This window comes from Varroa destructor, unplaced genomic scaffold (genome assembly GCF_002443255.2).
Source record: "Varroa destructor unplaced genomic scaffold, Vdes_3.0 BEIS01000004.1, whole genome shotgun sequence".
Classification (NCBI taxonomy): domain Eukaryota; kingdom Metazoa; phylum Arthropoda; class Arachnida; order Mesostigmata; family Varroidae; genus Varroa; species Varroa destructor.
Genome location: NW_019211457.1, coordinates 32959773 through 32983997, shown reverse-complemented (window position 1 = coordinate 32983997; position 24225 = coordinate 32959773). Strand labels below are relative to the sequence as shown.

The 24225-nt window shown below is 41.2% G+C and overlaps 3 protein-coding genes across 6 annotated transcripts in view; 1 reads left to right on the top strand and 2 right to left on the bottom strand.

Annotated features, from left to right (window-relative positions):
- Positions 1–6339, bottom strand: part of FoxP (forkhead box transcription factor P) — a 317599-nt gene extending 311260 nt beyond the window's left edge. For all 4 annotated transcript variants that reach the window (XM_086986479.1, XM_086986478.1, XM_086986477.1 and 1 more), the window contains exon 1: positions 5055–6339. The gene's annotated coding sequence lies outside the window, so the exon portion shown is untranslated. The remainder of the gene's footprint in view (positions 1–5054) is intronic.
- LOC147756104 (uncharacterized) overlaps positions 1–18327 on the top strand; it is a 43665-nt gene extending 25338 nt beyond the window's left edge. Inside the window, exons 4-5 of the mRNA XM_086986760.1 lie at positions 15066–15175; positions 17335–18327. Coding sequence (XP_086842886.1) covers positions 15066–15175; positions 17335–17435 — 211 coding nt within the window. The 3' untranslated portion in view covers positions 17436–18327. The remainder of the gene's footprint in view (positions 1–15065; positions 15176–17334) is intronic.
- Positions 17925–24160, bottom strand: LOC111249844 (BOS complex subunit TMEM147). The gene is made up of 4 exons (XM_022804249.2): positions 23546–24160; positions 21646–21834; positions 20548–20665; positions 17925–19494 (listed from the first exon to the last, which is right to left on the bottom strand). Exons 1-4 carry the CDS (start codon positions 23616–23618, stop codon positions 19209–19211), a joined length of 666 nt encoding a protein of 221 aa, XP_022659984.1. The 5' UTR covers positions 23619–24160; the 3' UTR covers positions 17925–19208.
- Positions 24161–24225: the final 65 nt, after the last annotated feature.

Below are 24225 nucleotides of genomic sequence, written 5' to 3'. Positions count from 1 at the left end.
GCAGACGGGTGATTCGAACGGAAGGAACGCACACTACTGAACTGCCTCCAGTCCCTCGTTTCCTTCCCCAATCATAGGACAACTGTGTGTGTACCTTGCGCGTAGAACGAGAACCATAAAGTAGCCTTGTGCCTCACAAGGCCACTATGGCCTCAGCAGGCAAGCGTGCACACGCCGCTCGTTTATGAACTATGTGCAGGCAAGGGAATTTAGCGTACCTCGTCGAGTAACCCAACTTTAAACTGGTCTTCCTTAAAAACAACGAAATGAGATAAACTCTACTGCTACAGCTACAAGTACGATCGGCCCTGTCACGCTAGAGTGATAGCTGACAGCCAGCCTGATCGAGTGGCCCAAAACACTATCAGAGACGGTGGCCCCGGTGATGGGCTGATGATGAGCTTAGCTCGTGCTAGTTCACACGGTATAAGTACTGCGTATATCGGCATAGTTAATACAGTGATCGCATACGTTTCAGTGTTCTGCTAGTGACTGCGAAGCGCAGACAAGTACGCCTAATACAGAGACCCATGTGAAGAAAATGACAATTATCGTGTTCGTAACAATGTCATCACTTGTATTCCTATATGCATCTAATGATTTGTATAGAGAGAAAACAGTGTGTCTTGCGAGACGATCGATACGAATACTACGCTTTTCAGTTGACATTTCGGTGTAAACCTTTAGGTCTGCATAGTCCACTGCTATAGACTATAGCATTTTTAAGTAAAATGAACGCTTCGCAACACTTAAGTCAGGGAAAGTATTAGATAGTTTACATCGGTCTGAAATCGTCCCTTGTATAAATCATGCTATAGATAGAAAATGAGCATATCTGTCCCTAGTAAAACGGAATACACCGGGAATAAAAGGCCTTCAAACCGGGAAATTTTCTGTATCATCTTACTTTTTTTTTTTTTTTTTTTTTTTTTTTATCTGATCTGCACAGCATCCTGTTTGCTACTATCTGTATCGGTATCTTTGACGACAGTTCTCTCCCCTTTACTCGTTTGTTCAATGTGATAAATATCATTATCGTAATTACGCCACAACGATCAACAACAGAAATAATAACAACTGCGGCAAAACCAGTAACAACAAAATTGGGGAACACACATATAGGGAGACTATGGTTCGGGAGCGATTGTACGTCGTGTCATGTCATATATTTCGGCTGGGCTGGCATGGTATTTACGTCAGCGTACGCGCTGACTTTTTTTTTGTATCTGAGATACAAGAAAAAAGTCAGCGCGCGTCGCAGTGGCTACGAGGACTGGCGTAATGGCGCAGATGGAAGAACGGGTGTCCTTTAACGACAGAGGCCTTCTGCCAAAGCATTGTTTGGTACCGTTGTTATTTGTACCGTACAAGGCAATACGGTGTTTGGTCAACTGCACGGCCGCTCGCCAACAACGACCCGAGAGACCGTTCCATGGAAATACTCGTAGAACTCACTCGTTACTCTACGGGTTCTCGTAGGATTAGTTCGCAGAAACTTCAATGTCATGATCGCGCAAATACTATGAGTTTCTTCTAATGCTTGTCAATCTGGCAGAGAACTCATAATGTTCATTATTGGTATATACATACATGTATATCGTTTAAGCAAAGACAATACGGGATGGACCCACGACCCATTTCGACCTTTTAATTAGTACTTTTTATCACCCCCACAGAACATTGAATTCTGACAGAACGTTTCCTTCTACTAAATGGAATATAAGTTTACCGCTAGAGCTGCATGCAGACCCATAGCGTATGAAGAGGTGGACGGCTACAATTAACGGCTGTTCTTGTCACTCGTTCGGACGCGTTTTTTTTTTTGTTTATAGATGTCGATTTGTCAGATTATAAAGATTACCAGGTGAGAATAGTCTCTTTTCCAATTTTGCTTTACATACTGGTATATCTATTGACAAAGACCTCCACCGATTACGAATTAATGAACAAAAATGGTTTGCCGATTCTGAACAGAGTCGTATAAAACGAGCTGGCCACGAAAGCACTGTACTTCATTGAAGTATTGCTGGCGCTGTTGTCGCTGTTCAGAAGCCTGATTCGTTTGTTGGTTACTAGTTGTCGGCTGGCCGAACACCTGGCACCGAAGCGGCCGACTCTTCACTGCATATAGCCTATGTCACGATTAGCGAACATAATTCTACGACAATCTCGTTTTTCGGTCATACGCCTGCTTTTCCGTTGGCGCCCACAAGGGAGCGTCTTTTAGAAGTGTTCGTCGTACGCTGTGCACATTTTTGTAGTGAGGCTAGTGAGGTATGATGTGTACGGTTAAACTAGACTTCGAGTGAGGCTCTTGGAGCCCGCAAGTGGCGAGCACAACGAGACGACATCTACGCACGCACATCGAAGTAGTGACCGCCATATGGCCAGCCGAAATGTGTGATAGTGAAGCCCGAACTAGCACCAATTTGCTCACTCGAATTCGCTTGAATCCAGAGCTGTAATAATGTGACACAACACGGAGAAAACCTGTGTTTGGGCTTCATGCCTTGCTCTTTAGACCCGCAATATATTGTCAATGCTAACGGTTGTGACGTAGGTGTAGAGCGCGTATTTTCGCCAAAAAAACAATAAGCTCAACGCCAACTTCAGCTGAATTCCGTTCTAGGGAAGTGTGAAACTGTATCGCTGTGTAAGAAAACGTTTGAGATTTTCGGATCACTTAAATCATCCTTATTCTCTCTGTGTGGCGGTACTCTCGACACCTGCAGGCAAAGGCAAATCTGAGTGGTCACTACTGGGTAAACTCACAAGTATTCTACAAAGACTACATTTGCATCGTTTGAGGGACAGGTGGTATTATGGGCTTCGGCCGTAGCATTATTGATTGTTAGTGTATTTGGCTTACATGCACAATAGATTAAATGATACATACACAATAGAACCATCCATGTTACCACCTTCGTCGGCTGTTTATGCCTATTGGAACAGCTACGTCTACGGTTTGACGGTTCTGAGTGGATACATATCCGCGGTTACCGAATAATTAGGGCAGCGGCCCTGTTCCGCCAGTAGAGGCTTGCTTCTCATTCAATGAGCTGCTTGTAGAAAGAATCAGTATCGAGGGACAAGTCTCTACAAGTTTTTTTTCTAGAACATTGTTCTTGGACAATTGGCAATTTAGTTACTGAATTAAATTCTAACATTATCTGCCACATCGCGTGTATTCACGAACAAGCATATTGATAAGGAAATGTAAATAAACAGGCAAAGGCGATTGGCTGCGGGCTGTCTTCGATTTGGTTTAACCTACGAAATCTTGATCCAGCCCGGATTGCCTTAAGCTGTCCAGACGGTTAGGCGGTCGTGGACATTTGTTGAATGGGCCTTTACGTGCTTTTCCCTTTATGCCAATCTATATGCGCGTTGCATGCTAGCCAGTCTTGGTATTTCTCGACACAATGCATACCATCAATTAGTAATGTACAGCTAAGCAATATTCGACTGTCGTCAAACAGCTTTGGAAACACAGCCATAGAAGACGGCTGTACACATATACGTTTTACATCCCAACAAATTTAAGAATGGCTGCGCTTCTACACGAAGTGTGCAGCTTCGTGGAGAAGCGCTACTACAAAGACATAGGACGCGAACAACAGCAGCAGCAGCAGCAGCAGCAGGAACAGTTACAACAGGCGCGACAACAACGACGACGACGACAATAGCCTCAACGCCGCCATCAGGAACAGCGGCACTCCGTTGCAGTGGCCTTGAACACAAAGGAAAAACTAACCAAGTGAATAGACGAAACTGTGCTACCTGCGTGATGCCTGCCTGATCTCGAACGGCTATAACTGACACTATCGCTACTTCTACCGTTGTTTCATATAGTGGGCGCCATAGTATGTATGGTACCAGAGAGAGAGCATAACTGGCGGTGTTCTCGTCAACGGAAAACAATGATTATAGCAGCAGCAGCAGCAGCGTCGAAACTGCTGCAACAAACACAGTGTATAATGCAAATAAACCGTGTACACTGCGTTTACAGATGTAATCGCTGGCCATTGTTATGGTCCAATGGTACGTCTCACACAATGCGGCAATCTCTGTGGCAGCCCCGATGCCGGAAAACAAATGCAACGATATCGAAAGGCTATGAGCACGGGCGAGTAAAGCGTATCTTTATCCTGTTTCCTTGGCATGAACAGCAAGATCACAGATCAGTCGATATAGAAGCTAAGGAAAATAGGTTCGATCGTTCGATTGCCGGACACAAGCTAGCCGGCCAAAACCTTCAGTCGAGACACACGCTGGCGTCCAAAAATTCATGTGTTCTTCCTTGGGTCCCACAAACATCGAAACGATAGTGGATACAGAAGCAGCGGCCGCGTTGGTCATCACTCATCGTTTAAAATCTGCATTGATATAGTCATCTTGCCTTGAACTCACTTATCGCCCCTTGCACGCACGTGCTGACAGGCCCGTTACACATGTGTACTCGACACAATGAGCGAAAAGAGTAGATATCCTTTCTTAAAACCTTCTCTTTCCGATATCCCTACGCGGGGTGTATCAGTCATTAAGACCAGGACGTGGTAGTACCTTTCTGGCTTCGCACAAAGGCGTCAGCGCACCGACAAAGCCAGTAAAGCGCTCGCTGGTTTGCCTGCGTTATTCCAAATCTGTGTCGACGATGATGAAAGCCCTTGTAGGTGAACACCAGATTAAAAAGCATACAATATCGAGGCCGTGAGTTTTGGGAGAGCAATCAGGAGGGATTGCTGCAAATGTCTTGACAGGGCTACGTTTCTGCTCATCGTCCTATAACAGTCTGTTGTATTTTAAAGAGTTATCTACGAGAAGATATAAACATTTTGTTTTATTTAGCTCACGCGCTTAATCGATGAAATTGCTATTGCCCATCCTGTTTAAGAAGATGAGCTGAATTCAATGAAAATTTTTCCTAATGGCTTCCAACATTATTTTATATGAGAAATTTTATATGTATATATATATAAAGGCTATCCAATTTGTAGTCGTTCTTAAAACGTCGTACCAGATGTGCTTTTGCGCGCTCTTCAAGGATGACTCACCTTAGACGCAGATACCCCTTCTGGATCAGACGTCCTCTCTTGGCACCATTGGACGCACTACGATATATTACATATATGTATATATATATGTATATATATATATGTTACATACATCGGTGTGCTATATTCGACTACTCGACGACACAGGCGCGGTTAACACTACATTGTAAATAAATCCTATTTGGCAGTGTCGGTAGCACGTAATTCCAAAGGCAAAATTTCAATTGTAAGTTTATCTCTGGCAGACTGTATACAAAGTACGAACACAAGCAAACAGTCGCACACGATTAGGATCTATCGAGTGTATTCGTAATGGTAATCCATCACAGTACGTCTGCGTAAAATCAACCGGGTCCACTATCGTAACATCTTGTACTTCTTGAACTGCCCCTGACAAACCACCATTACAAACTAACTTATAGATCAACCAGCATTGACGGTCCACTCTTGCAACAGCAACTGTGACAACTATTCACAGGATCTATTGGAACACAAAACGAGGCTTGAAGAACTGCAATCATCACTTTCAACGACAAAAACGGAGGCTCTTATCACCATTATAGCCTTCACCAAGATAGCCCGCAAAAGCGTGTCCACCATTGATTGTGGCCGGAGTGAAAATATGCAAAAAAACCGCTCGCTAGCCGCATTATCTACTGCTATCGCACAATACTGTTATTTCGTTATGCCTCATTGTACCAAGAACAGGGCAATGTGGTGCGGCAGTGACAGGCACCCGGAAGCGCGCGCGATGCGTTCTCGAGCAACTAGCTATGTTGATCGATGCGGTTTCGACTAGGATTTGAACCCGAACCTCTCCGACTGCGGTGGTAGCCGGTAATTAGCGCTTTTCTGCTTGGCGACGCGTAATTCGAATACGTCAGCTCCCTTACTGCTGTTTGCCTACCGCCTACGATGGCCTCTTCTCCCTCGTTATGGGTTCACGCGTGGAAAAAGCAGTCCTACTCAGCTCACCGTTATAGCCATTGCCCCTACCGCAATCAGTGATAGCACAGAGCGCAGCTGTCCGCAGACGCTAGTAATTAGTTGTTGGTGGTCGCTCTCGTCGTTGTTGGCGCTGCCGCGTTGTTCCGGCCTCCGGACGAACCCGAACTAGCAGTCGGCGTTCGCTCCTATGACCGAAGGCGCTCGGGCCACTGCGACGGAGCGGGCTACTGAGACGGAACAGGCAGCGATCGACGACGACGTAAGGCGCCGCCCGACACAAGCAACACAACCATCACCACCACAAGCACCGCAGTCGACAGCGGCGGTTAGCGCGGCGGCGGTGGCTCCGGCCGCGAACGTTACCGCGGCCACTCGCGGCAATATTTCTCTTTCCTTTTGGCCCGCCTCCTTTCCCTAACTACGAGGGTGGTAATAGTTAGCGGAACCGGCGACAGCACCAGCGGTAGCGGTAACAACGGCAAACGCAGCTGTCGACAGCAGCATTAGCCCCGCACTCGACGTTGTCTCGTCGAGGGCTCGACGGTCTGTTCGTCTCTCTACCCGTCTGCAACTACGAACACAAACGCAACGAGGTAGACTGATAGTGAGGCGAACGAACGATCGGCCGAACTGGTCCGGCGGGCAAACGGACAGATGCACAGACACCCAGATCGTCTGTCAGCTGGTTAACAACCAGCACAGCAGATCATATCTATCAGCGTAGCGCGGCACATCGAAGGTAATCCCTGCGTCCGACGGTTCACCGGCGGGGCAGACACAAACAGATTAGGCATACCCGCGCCACTGCGACTACTGCTGACTTCGAAACAGCTTTTAATAAGTAGTAAGAGAGCATCAAGCGAAACAGCCGTTTGTCGTCATTACACTAACGCTATAGTTGTACTAGTTACTCATAGACACACAGAAACTCGCCGTCGCCCGTCGCTGCAGGCGGCTTCGGAGGCACTTGTGGCCCTGCGAGTGGCTTTTCGGCGCGTTAACGCGCGCACGAAAACAGACGGGATTGGCAGCAGTAATGGCAGCGGAAGGCACGGTGGTTAAAGCATTAACGGGACGCGGTCTGATGCGCGTGACGACGATGAAAATGCTGATGATTATTTGCTGATGGATTTCCGATAAATGATGGCATCGTCGTGCCGTCATCGCACTCAAGGAAGAGTCAGCTGGTAAAAACGTATTTTTTTTAGCTTTCCACTCCTGTTGGACTTGACTGCTACTGGTGTTTAGTTGGCGCCTTCTCATTGTTTTTGATCTTCGCGTCTTTTTTGCTGCCGTCGCACGATCAGCGCTATCAGATTTTCGCTTATGGCTCCCTCGAGGTGATGCAGGGTAAGCGATCCATATATAATATACACAAACAACTTCACTATATCATAATGGCGGAGATAGCCGGGATGTTTTGCGCACAGCAACTTTCCTTTGAAATTGTCCGCATCTTCTCGACCCTCTGGGAGATTCTTGTCAACACACATCTTGCTGTGATGATGCACACCCATGCAACAAAGCATCTAAGCTTATGCATTGTAGCGTGCTTTTTTTACGGCAACACCACACGTATTAGCGGCGTTCGCAGCTCGCGCTGGTCGTATCGGGTACGCCGACTATTGTAGCCCTCATTTTGTCATTTGACATCGACTCGGTGTTCATGCGTGATCCGCACATGAGCCGCCTAAGTGTTAGCGTGACGACTCTGCAGAGATATCGATTCTATTCGAGCATACAGACGGTCAGTTAGACTGAATTGATGTTGTCGCTCCTTTATTTCCTAATGGGTGTGCTTTTCCCTGGCCGTTTGGACCAGGTTGCTAGGACCTCGTCACTGCAGTCATTCGCCGTTGCCGCTCGTAGTCGTTGCTGCCACTGTCGTCGCAATATCTATAGTGGCCGTCATCGCGCTCACGTGTTTAGTCCGTTCCTCGAACCGAAGTCGGCCGACCAGGGCCCTTTCCCTTCGGTTCGTTTGGTTTGTCTGTCCGTGTATGTCTGTGACGTCACTGAGCACCCAGTGCGCTGAACTGAGCAGCGTTGTTGTCACTGCTACTGTCGTTATTACGACTTCTGCCTTCGTCGCCGCCACTGCTGAAGCTTCTGTAGTGGCCACAGAACAGCCACATAAGCAGCTGGTGCTCCTTCTGCTGGTCGTACTATGGCCATTATAGTTGCGGAAGACACTGGCCACGGGGGCGAACACCGAGAAGAGTCGACAGTGCCGTAGACTTTAATAACGCGGCTGGGCATACGGGACGCATCAGTGCCTGTGCGTGCCGGAAATTCGAGTTACTTGGTCAAACTTGTCGTTGCGGATCGTAAAGCCAACTTGTTTTTATTTTCGTTGTGGGCTTGTTAGCTTATTGGCGCCAGGTGGACCCGCCGCTAGTGTTCGCGTACGGCACTGATTCCGAATCAGACATGACAGCTGGAGCGGTTACGCGCCGAAATCGCGTCTGCGCGGACACTCTACCGGGCTGAAACAATAGGTAACCTTTGATAGGGTTTGTTTTTGCTGATCGAGGATTAATTTTGCCATGTTAGGAAATATAGCACACGTTTACGACTTAATGCCGTCAGCAAACAGCCGTTGCGACAATTTGCTCCGTCTACGGGACGACTTGCCCTGCCGTTAATGTGTATATGGCCTTACTGGTGTGCGCTAATGAGAAGGCCTGTCGGTGTATTGCGGAAAATGTCGGTCCTGAAGCAAAGATGTGAGCGCTAGCTAAATCAACCCTTTTATCAGTTGGCTGCATATCGACGCCATTGATGGCGTCGAAATTATTGCGATTAGATAATCCGAGTTGCTTACTACTACATACTCCCTTAACAGTTGTGTAGATTATAATGAACAGTAAATTGGACAAGACGGTGTTTGAATTTCGAGACTGGCTTTGTACTCGTGAACATTTTCGAAACAGAAAATAATATATTTAGAATTATCTTATTTTCTTATCATTCCTTGTTATAAATGATTCCGGTCTGCGCTGACACCATAGCTGTTACGTCAAGAAACGATCGATAAAAACAGTTGATGACTTTTTTGTAGTGCGTCTCATAGCTCCTTTAATCTACCTACCTGCCTGCCTGCCTGCCTGCCTGCTAGACCAGAACGCGTATTCTATACGGCATCCATGTCCATCGAATAAATGTAGAAATATGCTTTATCTCGATGTAAAGCTCTTCTTACATTCATACTGCGCCGTTGCAGACTTATTATCACTGTAGTATTTCGCTGAAATATCGAATAAGAACCTGAATATATGATATGCCTTCTTTGTTCCACGTGGGGAAATAACCCTTTCAGCCAGTTTTGTTGCCTTCGTATTAGAAACCTAAGAAGAAGGAAACCTATAAATTGTGTTAATTGTCGTACGTCACTATGAAAAGCGAGGTCTTTGAGCACAGCTATCAGGGTCTCATATGCTGTTAAGGCATATTTGCTTCTTTAACCTCGACATGCCGTAGTAATCCTCGTTTGATTTCTACGAATAAACTTCTTTCCGGTTTGCTCTATTTTATATTTCTTATAATCAACTTTTGACAAATTAACCGACGAACAGTGGGAAGAAAGACGTTGCGATCGATCTTCCTTGATCTGTCTATGCTAAGGCCAGAACCGTATTCGTTGGTTTGTTAAGTACTCAGAGAGAGTGTTAGATGACTAGTTGGCTTTTGCAGCTGCATGTTTAGGCATAAGACTAACGCGATTTGAAAATTTTATTCTATTTGGAATAGATACCTATGAGCTGAAACGGAATCGATTGTCATAGCCAGCTGGTGTGCAGATACTGTGAACCTTACTGAAATCAGATTTTGCAAAAGACAAAGGGACATAGGGAGAGCATTCAAGCGCGATTATTTACCTATAATGCGAGGTGGACGAATCGCAATGCTATTACTGATGTCAGATGGACGAGAGAAGGAAGACGTTTGAGTCCACAGAACTGCTTTGAGGTGCAGACATGGGCTAAACGCATCTCAGATAACTTTGCTATAAGACTACAATTAGGGGAATTGTTTTTTAGGTCGAGGCCTGTCAAAATAATGGAAGCCCAAGGTATCCATGAATAAACGATAAGTCCACAAGCCCCTCTGTCGGAACAGAAACAAGACGCAATTAAGGGAACTAGGCCAACATCGCAGCTTAATCTAAAGGACACACTGTAGTATAAAAAGTCTTTTTTAATGCTGAAAAGCGTATATATTTGATATGTACTATGGAGAACATTGAAGAGCGAACGAATTTGAAATGTAGCTTTGTTTATTACGGAAATGAATTTCAGAAATTGTTTATTGCTATATATATATATATATTTATTGCTATATATTCAGAAATTGTTGCTATTTAGCTGAGTTCAAAAAGACGCTCAGTCCAACGGCTGCTGCTTGAGCTTATTTTAACTCACTTCGGTGCTGTTCGAATACGAGAACCGAAACTAGTCGAGTACCGTATAGAAATTTGGGCATTTCTACATATAGAAATGCCCTGTTTCCGACACGTAGCGCCATTGAAAAGATAGTGTCACCGCATACAATGAATTTTATCGATGCTATAGCAATTGCGACCACTGGGAGGGTCAGAGTTCTCTACACACATACTATACGTCGTACGGTGGTGCGCTGTTCTTGGATTTGGAGCCACGTAGGTAATAGTTAGTTTGCTACAGTGTATACGTAACGCGGGGCACTGGCATGCAAAACCCTTTGGAAATTTCGAACGATTGTCGTGACGCCACTTGAGCAATCTGGACGCCGGCATCTCGTCGATTATGCAGACCAATAGTGAACAGGTCTGCACTTACGCACACCGAAGAAAAATGTTTAGCTGCATCTGACTGAGCGGCAATTGCACTACCCTTTCGTGAGTTCGTAAATTTCGTCGACACCGACCGATCCGAGCAGAGGATGCTCTTATCGCTCATATCTACGGAGCACTACCTAAAAACTAACGAGAGAAAATTGTCAATGCAATAATAGATTTAGGTCGACAAAGCCTATTGTGAATAACAGGGTCGGCCTTTTCGCTTTTTTATTGATCTTTCAGCGAGTCGATTTACCAAGCTGAAGCGTATGCCTGACCGCGTCGAGCGCCGCCAACCCCGCAAAGCGAGAAGTGTTTGTTTTTATACGCTAATTTAGCTTCTACGTCGAATATCGTATCACGACGCGTCCATAAACGCAGATCGAGTGATCCGAACATTTAGCTTTCCAACATAGTACATTCTAGGCCAAACTGTAGCTTTAAATCTTTTTTTTTTTTAAGTAAACCAAAATTTCCGTACGATACCCGTATATAGACGCTTGCGGCGACAATAAGGTATCTTTTCTTGTTTTGCTACGTAATAGCGTGTCTTCAAAAAACTGAGATCAACTTAATTTTCTGAACGTTGTCTTTTAGTGACCCAGTGTTGCGCCATCGAAACTAGGCTTGCGTATTAGATATCGCGCAGCTTGCACGCACTAAAACCGAATTACAAGGTAAATAGGGGCAAATAAAAATGCATATACTTAATATTCTCTTCATACATTAGCTGTTCCTCAATAGGCATTCCTATAATTGCACAACAGACACTGCAAAGGCTAAGAATTATCTAAGGTCAGTAAAATACTAAGACTTATAGAACTCTGTTACGGTTCATACCACAGAAAAGAAAAAGACGTCGGTCCGCATTACATCGGTTCTTTTTCTTTGGAAGCTGCCCTCCGCAGAAAATAGAAAGCAATATGGTATTAGGTATGGGATGAACATCTCAAATACAAAGGTGAACTTAATGCTAGAAGCGACTTAAGCAGAGGTCAGTTTTTGAAATAACCGTGTGACGCTCTCGCTTGGCGTGAGTACTCAGTAATACTCAATACTAAATGTCGCTATTATCAGCGCCAAGCGTTTTTACTGGACGCCGCGAACCTCTAACGACACACGATCGGATTATATAATTACTAGAGAACTCATTTTGCTTTACCGTAATAGACATGCTCAGCTAATTTCAAAGTAAAAAAACGCTTTTCCCAATGTCACCTTTCCATTTAGTAAAATTCGACGGTGTGAAAGAGATGTAGTAAAAGTTCATTGAGCGTGGATGATTTAAAATGCCCCTATCCTGATTAAGTGATCGTAGCGTAAAACTAATGGCTCGCGTTGACAGTACGTATGAAATACGATGACAATACGGATAACGGAAACAAGTAACTAGTATGATGTTCTAAAGACTAACGCTGACCAAATTTATTCGAACATATGTACTATATTGCTATTTGGAGATGTCCTTCTTCAACACGTAGTCCTTTTCCTTTGAAAAGCAACTGACATCCATCGAAGACCGAGGCGGGGCGGAATCGTAAATGTTTTTGTTGCAAAATCTTAAGAACCTGAATGTTTATCGCCCCTTTTGATATTTACTCAACATCAAAACAAAGAGCCCGATGCTCATTTCATCACACTCGAAAACAGGACCCAAAGCTAAATTAAAGCGAAGGGTGTCAGACATTATTGAAACGAATATTGCCTAAACGGCCACAGGAAATCGCAAAAAAAAATATTGAAAGGCAAATAATGCTTGCGTTTATCGTATTGATATATTTGTATGTAGAAACTGTTCAGCCGTGGATTTGGTTTTGTACTCTGCAAGTACTATTATTTTCGGCAAGTAGTAATAAGTTATGGATGTACTTTTCCCCTAATAGTTTCTGTGATATGATTACCTCTCAGTCAGTAATATAATAACTATATATAATTTAGTGTTATTAAAAGTCCCGTTAAGCTCTTTTCCAAATACGCCTAGAGCACCTTGTCATTTTTTAAGGTGTACGGCGCGTTCACATATTTTTGCAACCTTTTTGTGGGGTATCTCTTAATATCAGTGTTAGCTGACGTCTTTTGCGGTGCTGACCCCTGTAGGAGATGGGGTAAGCATATCGTCGCAGTTCGCTTTATAGGACAAATAATCCCATCCGTAATGTACTAAAGGCATGTCTCTAACGAAAAATTGTCAAGCTCGCTTCTTACTGATCCCGCAATGCAATCGTTGACTTTACTAGGTCCAAAACCTGAAATAATCGAAGACTATAGAAAAAGCTACGCAAACATTCTATTCGACGCTCGCCAATATTTGAGCGTAAGAGATAGTGTTCCGTTTAAAAGAAGATGGTCTTAAAATTAATTTCTCGGGATACTCTTTCTCTTCGTATGTCAATCTTTTGAAAGGTCATGAAGTTTATAAAGCTGAACATATTTCGAACCGATGTCGCGGCGCCCCTATTGTTAACCATCACGGAACGAGCACATGGATCATGAAATAACTGACAAAATACTCGATTTTCAGTCGATTCCCAGTCAACTGCTACGTTTTCTTTACAATTTGGTATCTAAGACTAGGTCTCGTTCTTCGTTACGCGAAAACAGAACTTGTTCCCCATAATTTGCCTTAAGCAGGCAAGAACATTCAACTAGATAAATGCTCTATATCTGCATGCACGTACTATACAGCTGAGCGATCAGTTGATTATATCTATGCTTAATTGATTGCATTTAGGCCGCACTCTACTAGCCACGACAAAGGGATAGCTATTACAGCAAAATATGTCTTTTTTTTCGTGTATGGGTTCTGTCACATTGTCCATTTAAGAGCAGCCTGTTAAAACTATAAGGAAATGTTTGTACCACGGCAGTGTGTGTGGAGCTATCGCGAGAATTACCAATAATTTTTTTAACCATATTGCACTGGAGTGTTTATGGGAACGATAGTTTAAATAGAAATCACACACGAACGCCATATTGATTCGCCCTTGTTCAAAAGGCCGAACAAACAATCGATTTTTATGAAACGTCAGACGGGAGACTATGAATGCCAATCATGCTGTGGTTTCTATTATATTATATAGTCATATAATAAAGCTATACACAACACAGCTTTCGTGATAAAAAAAATAATTTCTGAAACGATCTATACATGCGTACCTCAACTGAGGTTCGATACCTATGATCTGTCCTTTGCCTACGCATGTGTTCTGTCTGTGTATATGTGTGCGTGTGTGTTTAGTGTGTAGTGGTGGAGCCGCACTGGAGTTGGGGCTGCGGCTAAGAAGGCCGACGTAATACCATCTTTTACGACCAGTGTTTATCAGTATCAGGGTATGATACCTCTCGGACCGTTCAAGAGTATAAATGTCTGCCAAATAATATGAGTGGCCGGTGTCAAGGCAAACTCGTGAAGCAAAAGGAATAATAATAGTAATAATGCATGTAAAGGAAGTCCGTAAAAAAGCACTAGCTAAAAAATCATTGTTCTTGGTGTGTATATCACAAATAACAATCTAGTAGAGCTTTTGACAGCTCTGTGTTTAGTAAGTAGTAATAATATCTCGACAAGCTACATATAAGAAGTATCCCTGTTTCACTTCTAACATTTTGTGATAACATACCGTTCTAATTGTTGATTGTATGCATCGGTTAACCTCTCAATTTCCATGTACTTTTATTGCAAGCTTAATCAGAAAATGCTATCTAGTCACAAAACTTTTCTTTGGAATTTTTATGTTAGAAACGAAAGCTTAAAGCAGTTTTTTAAGAGGGTACTGTACTGTATCATTTAGCCATGGATGTTTGGTCTGTGCACCTGCGCGCGGGGTGCCATATCATATACAAAGTGGTACGTATGTGGGAAAAGTTTGGCTGTTCATTGTAATACACATGCGTTTATCCGCTACTCCGGTTACCAGACGAAAGCCAGTCCTTTTTAGAACATAACAACGGATGCGCTGTGGCCAAGAACAAAGCGTTGCTTTCAGAATTTAAGCACAGCTATCAGGTAATCTTTCCGCGCTAAATGAACCCTTGTCAGGATTAAAAACTTTACTTTTATCCGAAAACAGTGATATGCTTTATTACCCTATTTTACGCGATTTTTGAAAAGTCCGAAGAAAACTCTCATGAAACAGACCGAAAGATCATTAATAGAGTTGAGATTTAAAGGGTTCGAGGATGCATCAAAATGCCTCAAAAAGTCTTTTGTTTCGTAGTCTTAATTCCCTGCATTTTGGTATTTTCAGGTTCAACGAAACCTTGAAGACTTTGTCGTTAGACCTCAACGACCGCCACCAAAAACATTTGCAGTACCCTCAGAGCGAGTTGCCGTTAGGTAGTGAAATTGAGATGCGAGGTAATTGATCAACAATGAATCAAATGTGTAATATAACGTAAAGAAATAAACAAGCTCAATTCGTTCATGTAACAAACTCAAATCTTCAAAAACAGCTATCTATTGGGCTATTAAAATTTATAACGCAAGCAAAAAACCAACTGCAATACTACCATGTTTCTATCTGGTGACTTCCCTCTCCATGTACCTATCTTTTCAATGCAAATATGTGATCCGTGTGACGAATTCGCTAATTGTAAGTGTTAGGAAGGTAGTCGCTTTTGACGTTGACTATTCGTGTGTGCCCTTAAACATCGAACCTTGGAGCCATACTCAGTACAATCGCTTATTCCACAGGTATACATATTTTTCAATGTATTGAGCACTAATCGTTTCGCTCTATGTATGTTATATAACTTATAGTACTCGAGAATGCTATCGAAAAATTGATACAACGCTTTGGTTTCAGTTTCTCTACCACTTACAGAAAGCTATGTACCAGGGGATAAAGTCACGGAAAAAAAGCTAAATAATCTGCTATTACGGTTTTTATTATCAATAACATAATAGGCAGGACATTATCTTGCTCTTAAATGCAGAACTTAGTGTTTATGTCTGTAAGTTAAAGCAGCACATCGCATCGTATGCTGCTATGTAATGCATCTGATCTAAGTTTTTGCGGCCAGTTCACCAGATTAGTATTCACTGACGGTGCTTCCCACTTGTCTTTTGTGCTAAAATTTTTTAATAATAACGTGTATCCGAAACAATAGCGAATAGTAGTTCAAACATCAAATCTCACTTCCACAGGATATCAGAGTGAATGTATAACATTTACATCTATACACCCTATCTATTATAGCATGGATTGTATTAGCGTATGTCCCATAAACAACAAATATGGCTCTATATCGTAGTTAGACCTTAGGTATGCATGAGAAAGTATAGCTATTAAACGTGGAAATATATTTATCGTCCTGCTTACGCGTAACCAAATGTTGTTTAGTTATAATTGCGTTGAGAGTTCCGTCAATCTTGGTAAACCCAGCCGCTAATATGAAATTTAGACAAACATATAAAATTGCATAGTATGTTCGCTGTTTGAAGTTTGATTCTTTGCGGCTTTAGTTATACTATATTCTGATGAAGTTCCGACTGATTTTGAGCATGGCTGTGTGTACGATTGAAAACAGCAGCTAAACCCAAATCAAAATGTCCTATAATCAAACAAACATGAGGATATTCAATAGGTTCATTTCTACAATTAATAAGTTTGAATTTCTGTAAAATATTAGTTTCGGCCCTAGCAAACTAATAACTGATTAAATCAAGACGTAGTTGCTCAAGATTTGCTCAAATACCTTTTACGGGATAGGCGTACTACGCAAGTTTTATTTAAGGCACTATATGAAGTTAAAAACATATGAAACGCATCTTCTACCGTTTAGCAACGATGAATTGATATTTTTCAAATGCTACCAACATGTGAAACCGCCTATTGGCAACTGTTCATAATTTTACAGCGTTCACCATAACATAAGTTGTAACCTACTTACTAAAATTAACTTAAGATGACGATACCATCTTATAAGTCTTCAATTGGCGTTTGGAGTGGCATGTTATGAGTAATTAATGCACATTTTTTGGGAGCATTGCCATGGCAACCATGGACTTATAATCATCGCTGGTCTAGATTTTAGCGTTGGCAAATGGTTACTATGATATATGATTACCACGCCATTTCATAGGTCTGTTGCAGAAACATCAGATAAATCCAGCTGTACCCACCTCGGTTAAATTTTCCTTGATGATATATTTTAGAGATTATTTTGAGGACCTGTTCACATTATTGGTACAACCGCAAGTATGAAACGACAAAAAAAACGCTCTATGGCAACTTGCAGCTTTTTTCGCGATTACTTTCATTACCGACAACCGCCCTGATGGAACGTGAAATAGACCTTTCGTTAGATTCTAGATAATCCTATTTGAACAAACTACGAACAGTGGAATTTCATACAAAAATAACTTCAGGTATTTACGCAAATTATATGTAGCCAATATGTAATACAGCTCAAAAAGAGACAACAGATTGTTCACTATACTTTATTGGATCGAAATGGTGACCTCTGATTACGGAACATAGCGTAAAGAACGCTTAATTATAATGAACTTTTCAGGTCGTGTATTTTCGATTTTTCACGTGCAAAAAATGTCTTTTGGAAGAGCTACGAGGTTCATGGTGCGGAAAATATTTCTCTTGGAGATGGCGATGCCCTGATGGTCTGCTAACGAGTCTTGTCATGGAATAACTTCTGCTGTCTATCTGAAACCATGCTGAAAACGTAAGTTATTGAAAATCGCGCCCTGGTTAGAGTACCCATCGTCGCCGACATGCAAGAAAGCGAGTTTCACTCCAATCGAAAAATTTAACCTATCCATAGGTGTCGTTTTACTAGAAAAAGGAAAAGCCTATTATTGCACGGCTTTTTTTTTGTTGTTTTAGAAACTGCTATTGGTAGAGTTTTCCATGAGCAACAGAGACACATTATTATGATGTCGCTCTTTTATTAACTAGATAAGCTGTCTAGCGAAACTTAAAGGAAGAGACGTGTAATATATCTCCCCTAGTATACATCTATATATCTATGAAATTTCAAACCTTCACATAATTACAAAGTAGATGTAATTTCTAGACTGAATTATCTGAGTCACTTGGTTTTGGTAGCCGAATCTATGTGAAGTAGAACTGGCAACTGCACAACAGCAATTTGTCTACTTTATATTTTATATAGCTGTTTATTTTCAGTTATGTTTTTTCACACTTACAGTGGTGATAAATATTATATGTATTGTTCTCATGTTCCTTCGCTTGTTGCCACTAGTTAACTTCCGCTCCAGAATTTGTTTTTATATAATTTTGTTCATTAATGCTAAAAGTCACTTTATAAAATATACGCCAAATGTACATTTACCGCTTTCTTGCCGAGCTGGTGTTGTTATTGTATGTTATCATTGCCTTCACTTAAAGCCTATATCTTGTCTAGTGATGAATTTCTTTTATAATTAAAATAACCAGTGGCAAAATACATAAACACTAGAAGAGCCAACGGAAGAATCATTTTCTTGTTTCTTAAACTTATCACTCAAAATTATAATAATAATAGAATGCATACCTTTTTTTACATATGTTTAATGCGATTGAGTAAAGTTGCAATGTTTAACGTCTGTTTCGATTCTGATTATATAAAGCAATTAAATATATTCATAATCATTCTTTTTGTTTCGGCACTTGTCAGGACGATTAACAAGCCTCAATATTCAATAAAGAGGAAAGAGCTTACATTATTTCAGTGAACCTTGAAGCGGTATCTATTTTTTAGGATATCCTAATTATAGATTAATATGCGCATCACGATGTATAGCGATGTTAGGTATGGGCAGAATGTGCAAGTAGTATTAAAGAAAAGGTCTCTTCCAAAAATGATTACCGAAAAGTCACCTATTTGGCTTCGCATATCTTTAGGAAACAGTGTACGTTTGTGACTGCTAGTGAGCATTTTGGTCTAATTAATTGGATTAAAACTAAGGTCGTCAGTAAATGACACACCGGAATTAGAAAGCGTTCTTTCCTCCTCCCTTTGTAAGTAGTTGGGTTGTCCGTATGGATTTAAAGGCCCCAAGATGAGCGTGTACTCAGAGTCAATGCATAACTCGTAGCCCAAAAAATTTAGGGATTCACTGGGACACAATCCGTATAATTGCTGCTGGTTAACTAATTGTTTGGAATGAATAGACTAAGAATCTCAACCATGTGATAGCGCTATTTTCTTGCAAATTCTAACTACGGAAAGTGGACCAGTTTCCTAGTCCTTCGCAGTTGGGTTAATATTGAAATGGCCAGCACGTATCTCGTATCATCATCTTTAACTGTGTATAACTTAACAACTTCACACTAGAAAGCACAGCGAATAGAAAGTTCCTGCGGTTGAATCACGACTGGATCATAAAAAATCTTCATTTGATTTGTATGTACTTGTTTCGATCTTATACTTCAATGGAAGACGTTACTGTATCCTTTATGATTATTGGTTAGGGTGTAGCGGAGTGACCCGAGTCCAACCACGGTCCCAAGTGCAGCCTTGACCCCCAGCAACGTCCAGGCATCGAACGTTCCTACCATGTCAAATAGGGCAGCACGGTAACAAAGGGCTAACAAGATGATGGTAAGAACGCGTGACCGGTTACCAGATCCAGAAGCCTTCCACTGTGAGAGAAGCATAGCGGTAGATAAATGTAGGGCGAGAGAAATGTTTGATTCCAACGCGAGTTGAACATACCTAAGATTCAAAAATAACATCAGAGTAATGTCAGAATTCATTGCATAAACAAATCACCAGATAGTAACGTAATAAAGATAAGTATAATTAGAGTTGAGCTCTAACGAAAAAAAGTTGCGACCGCGGCAGCTTCGACAACTCGCCCCTCACTGTATTGTAAAACCAACGAATCGCAGCTTTAGTCCACGCGAATATGTTGAGAAATTAACGGTAATTGCAAGTAATTAAATAAATAGTAATACAATCCACTTGTTCTGACAATGGTAAGAAACGCATCAAATGTTGAGCAGTCTCTTTTTTTATAAGAATTCGTTGCCAGTTATTTTCGTTTCTATAATAATAAATGGCTTTTTCTTTGTATGTACTCGACTGACTACCGCAAGCGCAAGACACAAAAGAAACTTGGTTCAGCGACAACGAGAAAAAAAAACGACTTAAGGTTATGTTCACGAAATTGTATATCATATATTACACGTATTACAGGTACCACTTTAGACCCCAAGGCCACTATATGACCTAATATTACATCCATGCATAACGTAGTGGCATGAAGACAACGTAGCATTATTACCTGCTTATGGATCTAAATGAGTAGGTGGGCTAATTAATCCCATGACCAAAGCTAGCGACCTTCATACAAAACAAATACGAATACCACTGTAAGACGCATTATTATCTTGAAATTTTCGCTCATCAAACAGATTTTGAAAAACTTAAATTCTAGTGCACGATATACGTATGATAACGCGTTTCAATTTCAATTCAAGAACAATTTAATCACATTTTTTTTATAATGTTTTTTATTAAAAAATATTTTGACAGAATTTCGCCATACATAACATGATGTACAACTATGGCTAAACAAAATACACATGTATGACAAGAGAAGTATGTAATGTGTGGAATTTTAGGCAAAATTAGCGACTTGCTCTGTGAATTGAATTTTGAAGGGAACCGAGAGAATTAAAAGACTGCACCAAAGTGATAAAAAATTAATGTACGTGTTTGGTGTTAACTTTTTGCAGGCGTTGTTGTTTAAAACGGCAGACTTACTTCCATGAAAATTCCACTCCTCGAGCACCAATCCAGAACGGGACTAGCCGAGTGCAGATAAGCTCTGCCGTCGCCCATCCAAAACCAGTCACCAAGAAACGAAGATCACCAGAAACACCTGAAATATCAACAAAGGCCCCAAAATTAACGACCATCGACAACGAAGATACGAATACGAATCGCAAATTCAAATTTCTTAGAAAATAAGAACTGATCCGCTTCTCAAGTCTATTCGTGAGTTAACAAACACGGCCTCGAATTATACTTATTAACACAGGTAAACGTATAAGCGTAAATACTCGTCTTTAGGAATAGCGCACGTTTCTGCCAAACATGCTGCACTGTTTACTTTAGATCGTGTGAAGCAGCCGATAGTATAACCAAGTCTAACTTCCGTATTCAATGAAAAGAATATCTACAGATAATAAATACATCTGAGTATAACAAGTATTTGAAAGATTACCTAAATTAATGTTGCAGTACATGTGTCTTTTTTAGTATGCTTAATCCAATATTTTTTATAACTGCATGTTATAAAGTGATTCTTTATGTTCCGATATGGACAAGAAAATAAACGAGCTCAGAGTCCCTTTTTCAGGTTCTTCTTTCAACGGATGTGATGGTGGACGCATCATTGCTCATCATCGATCACTCAAACTATTTTGATATCTGAAAAACAATCACCCATCATTGTTCGTACTAGCGTTGTCACCTTACGGAAAAATATTGAAAGAATAGTGCAAGAAAACACGAACAACTCCCGTATAGTAAATGATAGAACACAACTAGACTATTAAAACATTCTCAATGTGTCAATATTTGGTTGATCTCTATGTGACCGGTGGAATCACTGACAGAAAGTTACAATGAAAAGACTGGCTACTTTTAAGGGCAGGACTCACACCGCGTTTCCATTGGTCTTGATCAGAAATTTTCTAAGGTAAAGCTGTATTTTCATACTTAAATAACGTTTTTAGCGACGACAAACTGCGGATGTAATGTCTCGCTAACAAAGCTAAAAAAGATCGCAAAAATAATTATGTAGCCCAGATACATAAAATGCACAATAATATAAGGACAGAGTAAGGTAAAACTTACCGATACGATTCATAGCCGCATGCATGACAATCAGATCAAGAATGTCGAGTGAATGTTTTAACGCTTCTCCGTAAAGCGGCACCGAGTCCACAACAAATGTGGCGAGAAAGAGCATTTTGCCTAGTTGGCAGACTGTATAATATCCAGCAGACTGGGCGCACTTCCAGAATGCGCCATGATCAGATAAACCTAAAAACCAGTAAATAAGCAAAATTGTGAATAATTTGGCTTCAATTTAACGCCTAACTAAATTCCTAGATAATGAGCAGACGTGTGAGAACTCCATGATTAAAGAATATGACCTCGAATCCTTGAATTAAACGTTACAAATAAGTCAAGATTTTTTCGTATTTCCCCTTGTATTTTCGACCTCGCCTTTTTTTGTTTCGTCCACCGAGACTAGTCATTTATGCAAAAAAAAATGCAGGATAGCTAAAAAAAGACCACATAGTAGCTTTGAAGATGATCCTTTCTTTTTACACAGGGAACGACTTTATTGCAATAACTTGTGAAAATTCTTAACGTGTGCAAACAGAAATAAGCAGGTGTTTCGGATGATATTCATATTCTCTTTCTAACGGAAATTTGCGTTCTGCAGATAACACTGGAACAGAATGTATGAACGGAATTAAGAATCTAAAAAATGCCAATTAGTTGTTCTATAAAAAGCAGAAGCGGGTTTTTCAAATACTGAATTCACTTATAATCTCAGGTTTTTTTTTTTAATGCTATCTTCTCAGTGGATCGAAGAAATGAAAAATTCTCTAAAGAAGCATGACAACATAGCACGAATATGAGGTGAAATAAGAACAGAATCTTAATGCAGATGTTTTTTGGGTACCAATATGTTATTTAAGATAGGCTAGTCTCAAACCCGTAAATAAAAAGGCGAATAACGCTCTGAAGAATATCAACGACTCTTGATCCTGACAACCTTATAGATTTGGTTTCTTTTGTAAGGTCTGTCGACTTCTTAGTACCGTTAACAATTGTCCGTCTTACTATAAATAAAATCAAGTTGGAAAAAAAATAAGCGTGGGTTTTGTATGACCATAAGTAGATGCAATCGAACATCGAGGCCGAAGAAGTTGTATTCTCTGTTAATGCGTTGCCGTGGTTCACTTAAAGGTTATGCGATTCTCGCTGTAACCTGTATATCAATAATCATGCTCAATATCAAATGCTCTTAAAAATAATTTATAATGTGTAGTGTTTGTCAAACTATTTTGTTAATAACTAAACTGTTCGTCACTTGAGCGTTGTATATTTAGAAATGTTTTTAGCCCGAAAACGTAACTGGTACCATATCGGAACGTATATATCGAGTATTTTACAGTTGATAACGATAGATGATATTCATGCGCTCACTTATAGTTTTTTTTTTGTTTTATACGAATATTTTCTAGTGGCACATTATATTGAGTATATATATCCTATATCCCATTATCTTATTACATTTTGCTAAATTGTAAATCGGTAAACGATTACAGTTCGCTTCAAATGTATTTGCACATCTATGCTAACATGATAATAGTTGTTTCCATTTAGACGACTTGCATTATAGTTTAGTTTAAGTTTAACAGTGCAGTGTAAGTTAAGCCGGTGCAGTTTAAATGGGCTCTTCAAAACAAGTTAAATTCATTCACATTGACATCGAATCGAGGGAGTGCTTTCATTTGGGGTTGCCGAGACAAAAACCTATTTTTCACTCTACAGCTAGCTAGAAATGTTGAAAGTGCAGAGCATCTCTACTATTCATAACGCTGTATCGGCTGGAGGTGTTTAGCAACTGGAGGGGGTGCACAGTATACACTCAGAAACACAAGGGCGTTCAAGGTATTTTCAGAAAAATTTATATTTTGCTCATGCACAAAAGGGGACTCGATTTTATTGCCCTAACCTGATAGTCGATAGGTTAACATAAACGGAACGTAGGCTAACGCCACGCAGTTCACGAGATGCATTAACGTCATTTTGGCTTCGGTTGATTCTGATAAGTCGCCAACAGTTTATGCGAGCCTCTCTATTGGTCGAAGGGTGCACTGGTCCCGACTTCAGTAAGCCGGTAACTATAAACTACTACTGGGGAATTCGCTGACCGTCAAACAGAACTCTCTATTTCAGCTCGCTACTTTCGTTCACCTCAACGCAGTAGATTTTTTAAGTAGTGTCTTTACTTGAGCCTATAATTGCATAGATTTTTATTCGCATTTCCCGCACTTCGCATTGTGGCGTGATTCCAGCGGCATAAGGAAGTCATGATACAATGCTAACGTCAACTGCGAACAAGCCAGCACTTTACATTGGCAACAATTAGCACGGACAAGATCCACAATGGCCAGACAGCATATTACAACGTAACAAATGAATGTTAGCTAGAAGCTGGCGCTCAAGCACACAGCCCAACGAAAGTCGCATGGAATCATTTGTTACGAACGTACACGGCGAATTAGAGCCTGTTTGAGAAAAACACTAGGCCACGAATCAGCTGATTCGGAGGTCTCTCAGTCAGGCAGTATGGAACTGTGGCGCTGGTGTCGCAAAAACGGTTTAAATTTTACGCGCGAAAACGCGACCAGC

Bases quoted from the DNA above. Each gene is read 5' to 3' on its own strand.
- LOC111249844 (XM_022804249.2), bottom strand. From the start codon at position 23,618: ATGACGTTAATGCATCTCGTGAACTGCGTGGCGTTAGCCTACGTTCCG. The intron at 21,835-23,545 runs GTTAGGGCAATA...ACTGGTTTTTAG, and splicing joins GTTAACCTATCGACTATCAG to GTTTATCTGATCATGGCGCA. The intron at 20,666-21,645 runs GTAAGTTTTACC...TTGATATTTCAG, and splicing joins TGCGGCTATGAATCGTATCG to GTGTTTCTGGTGATCTTCGT.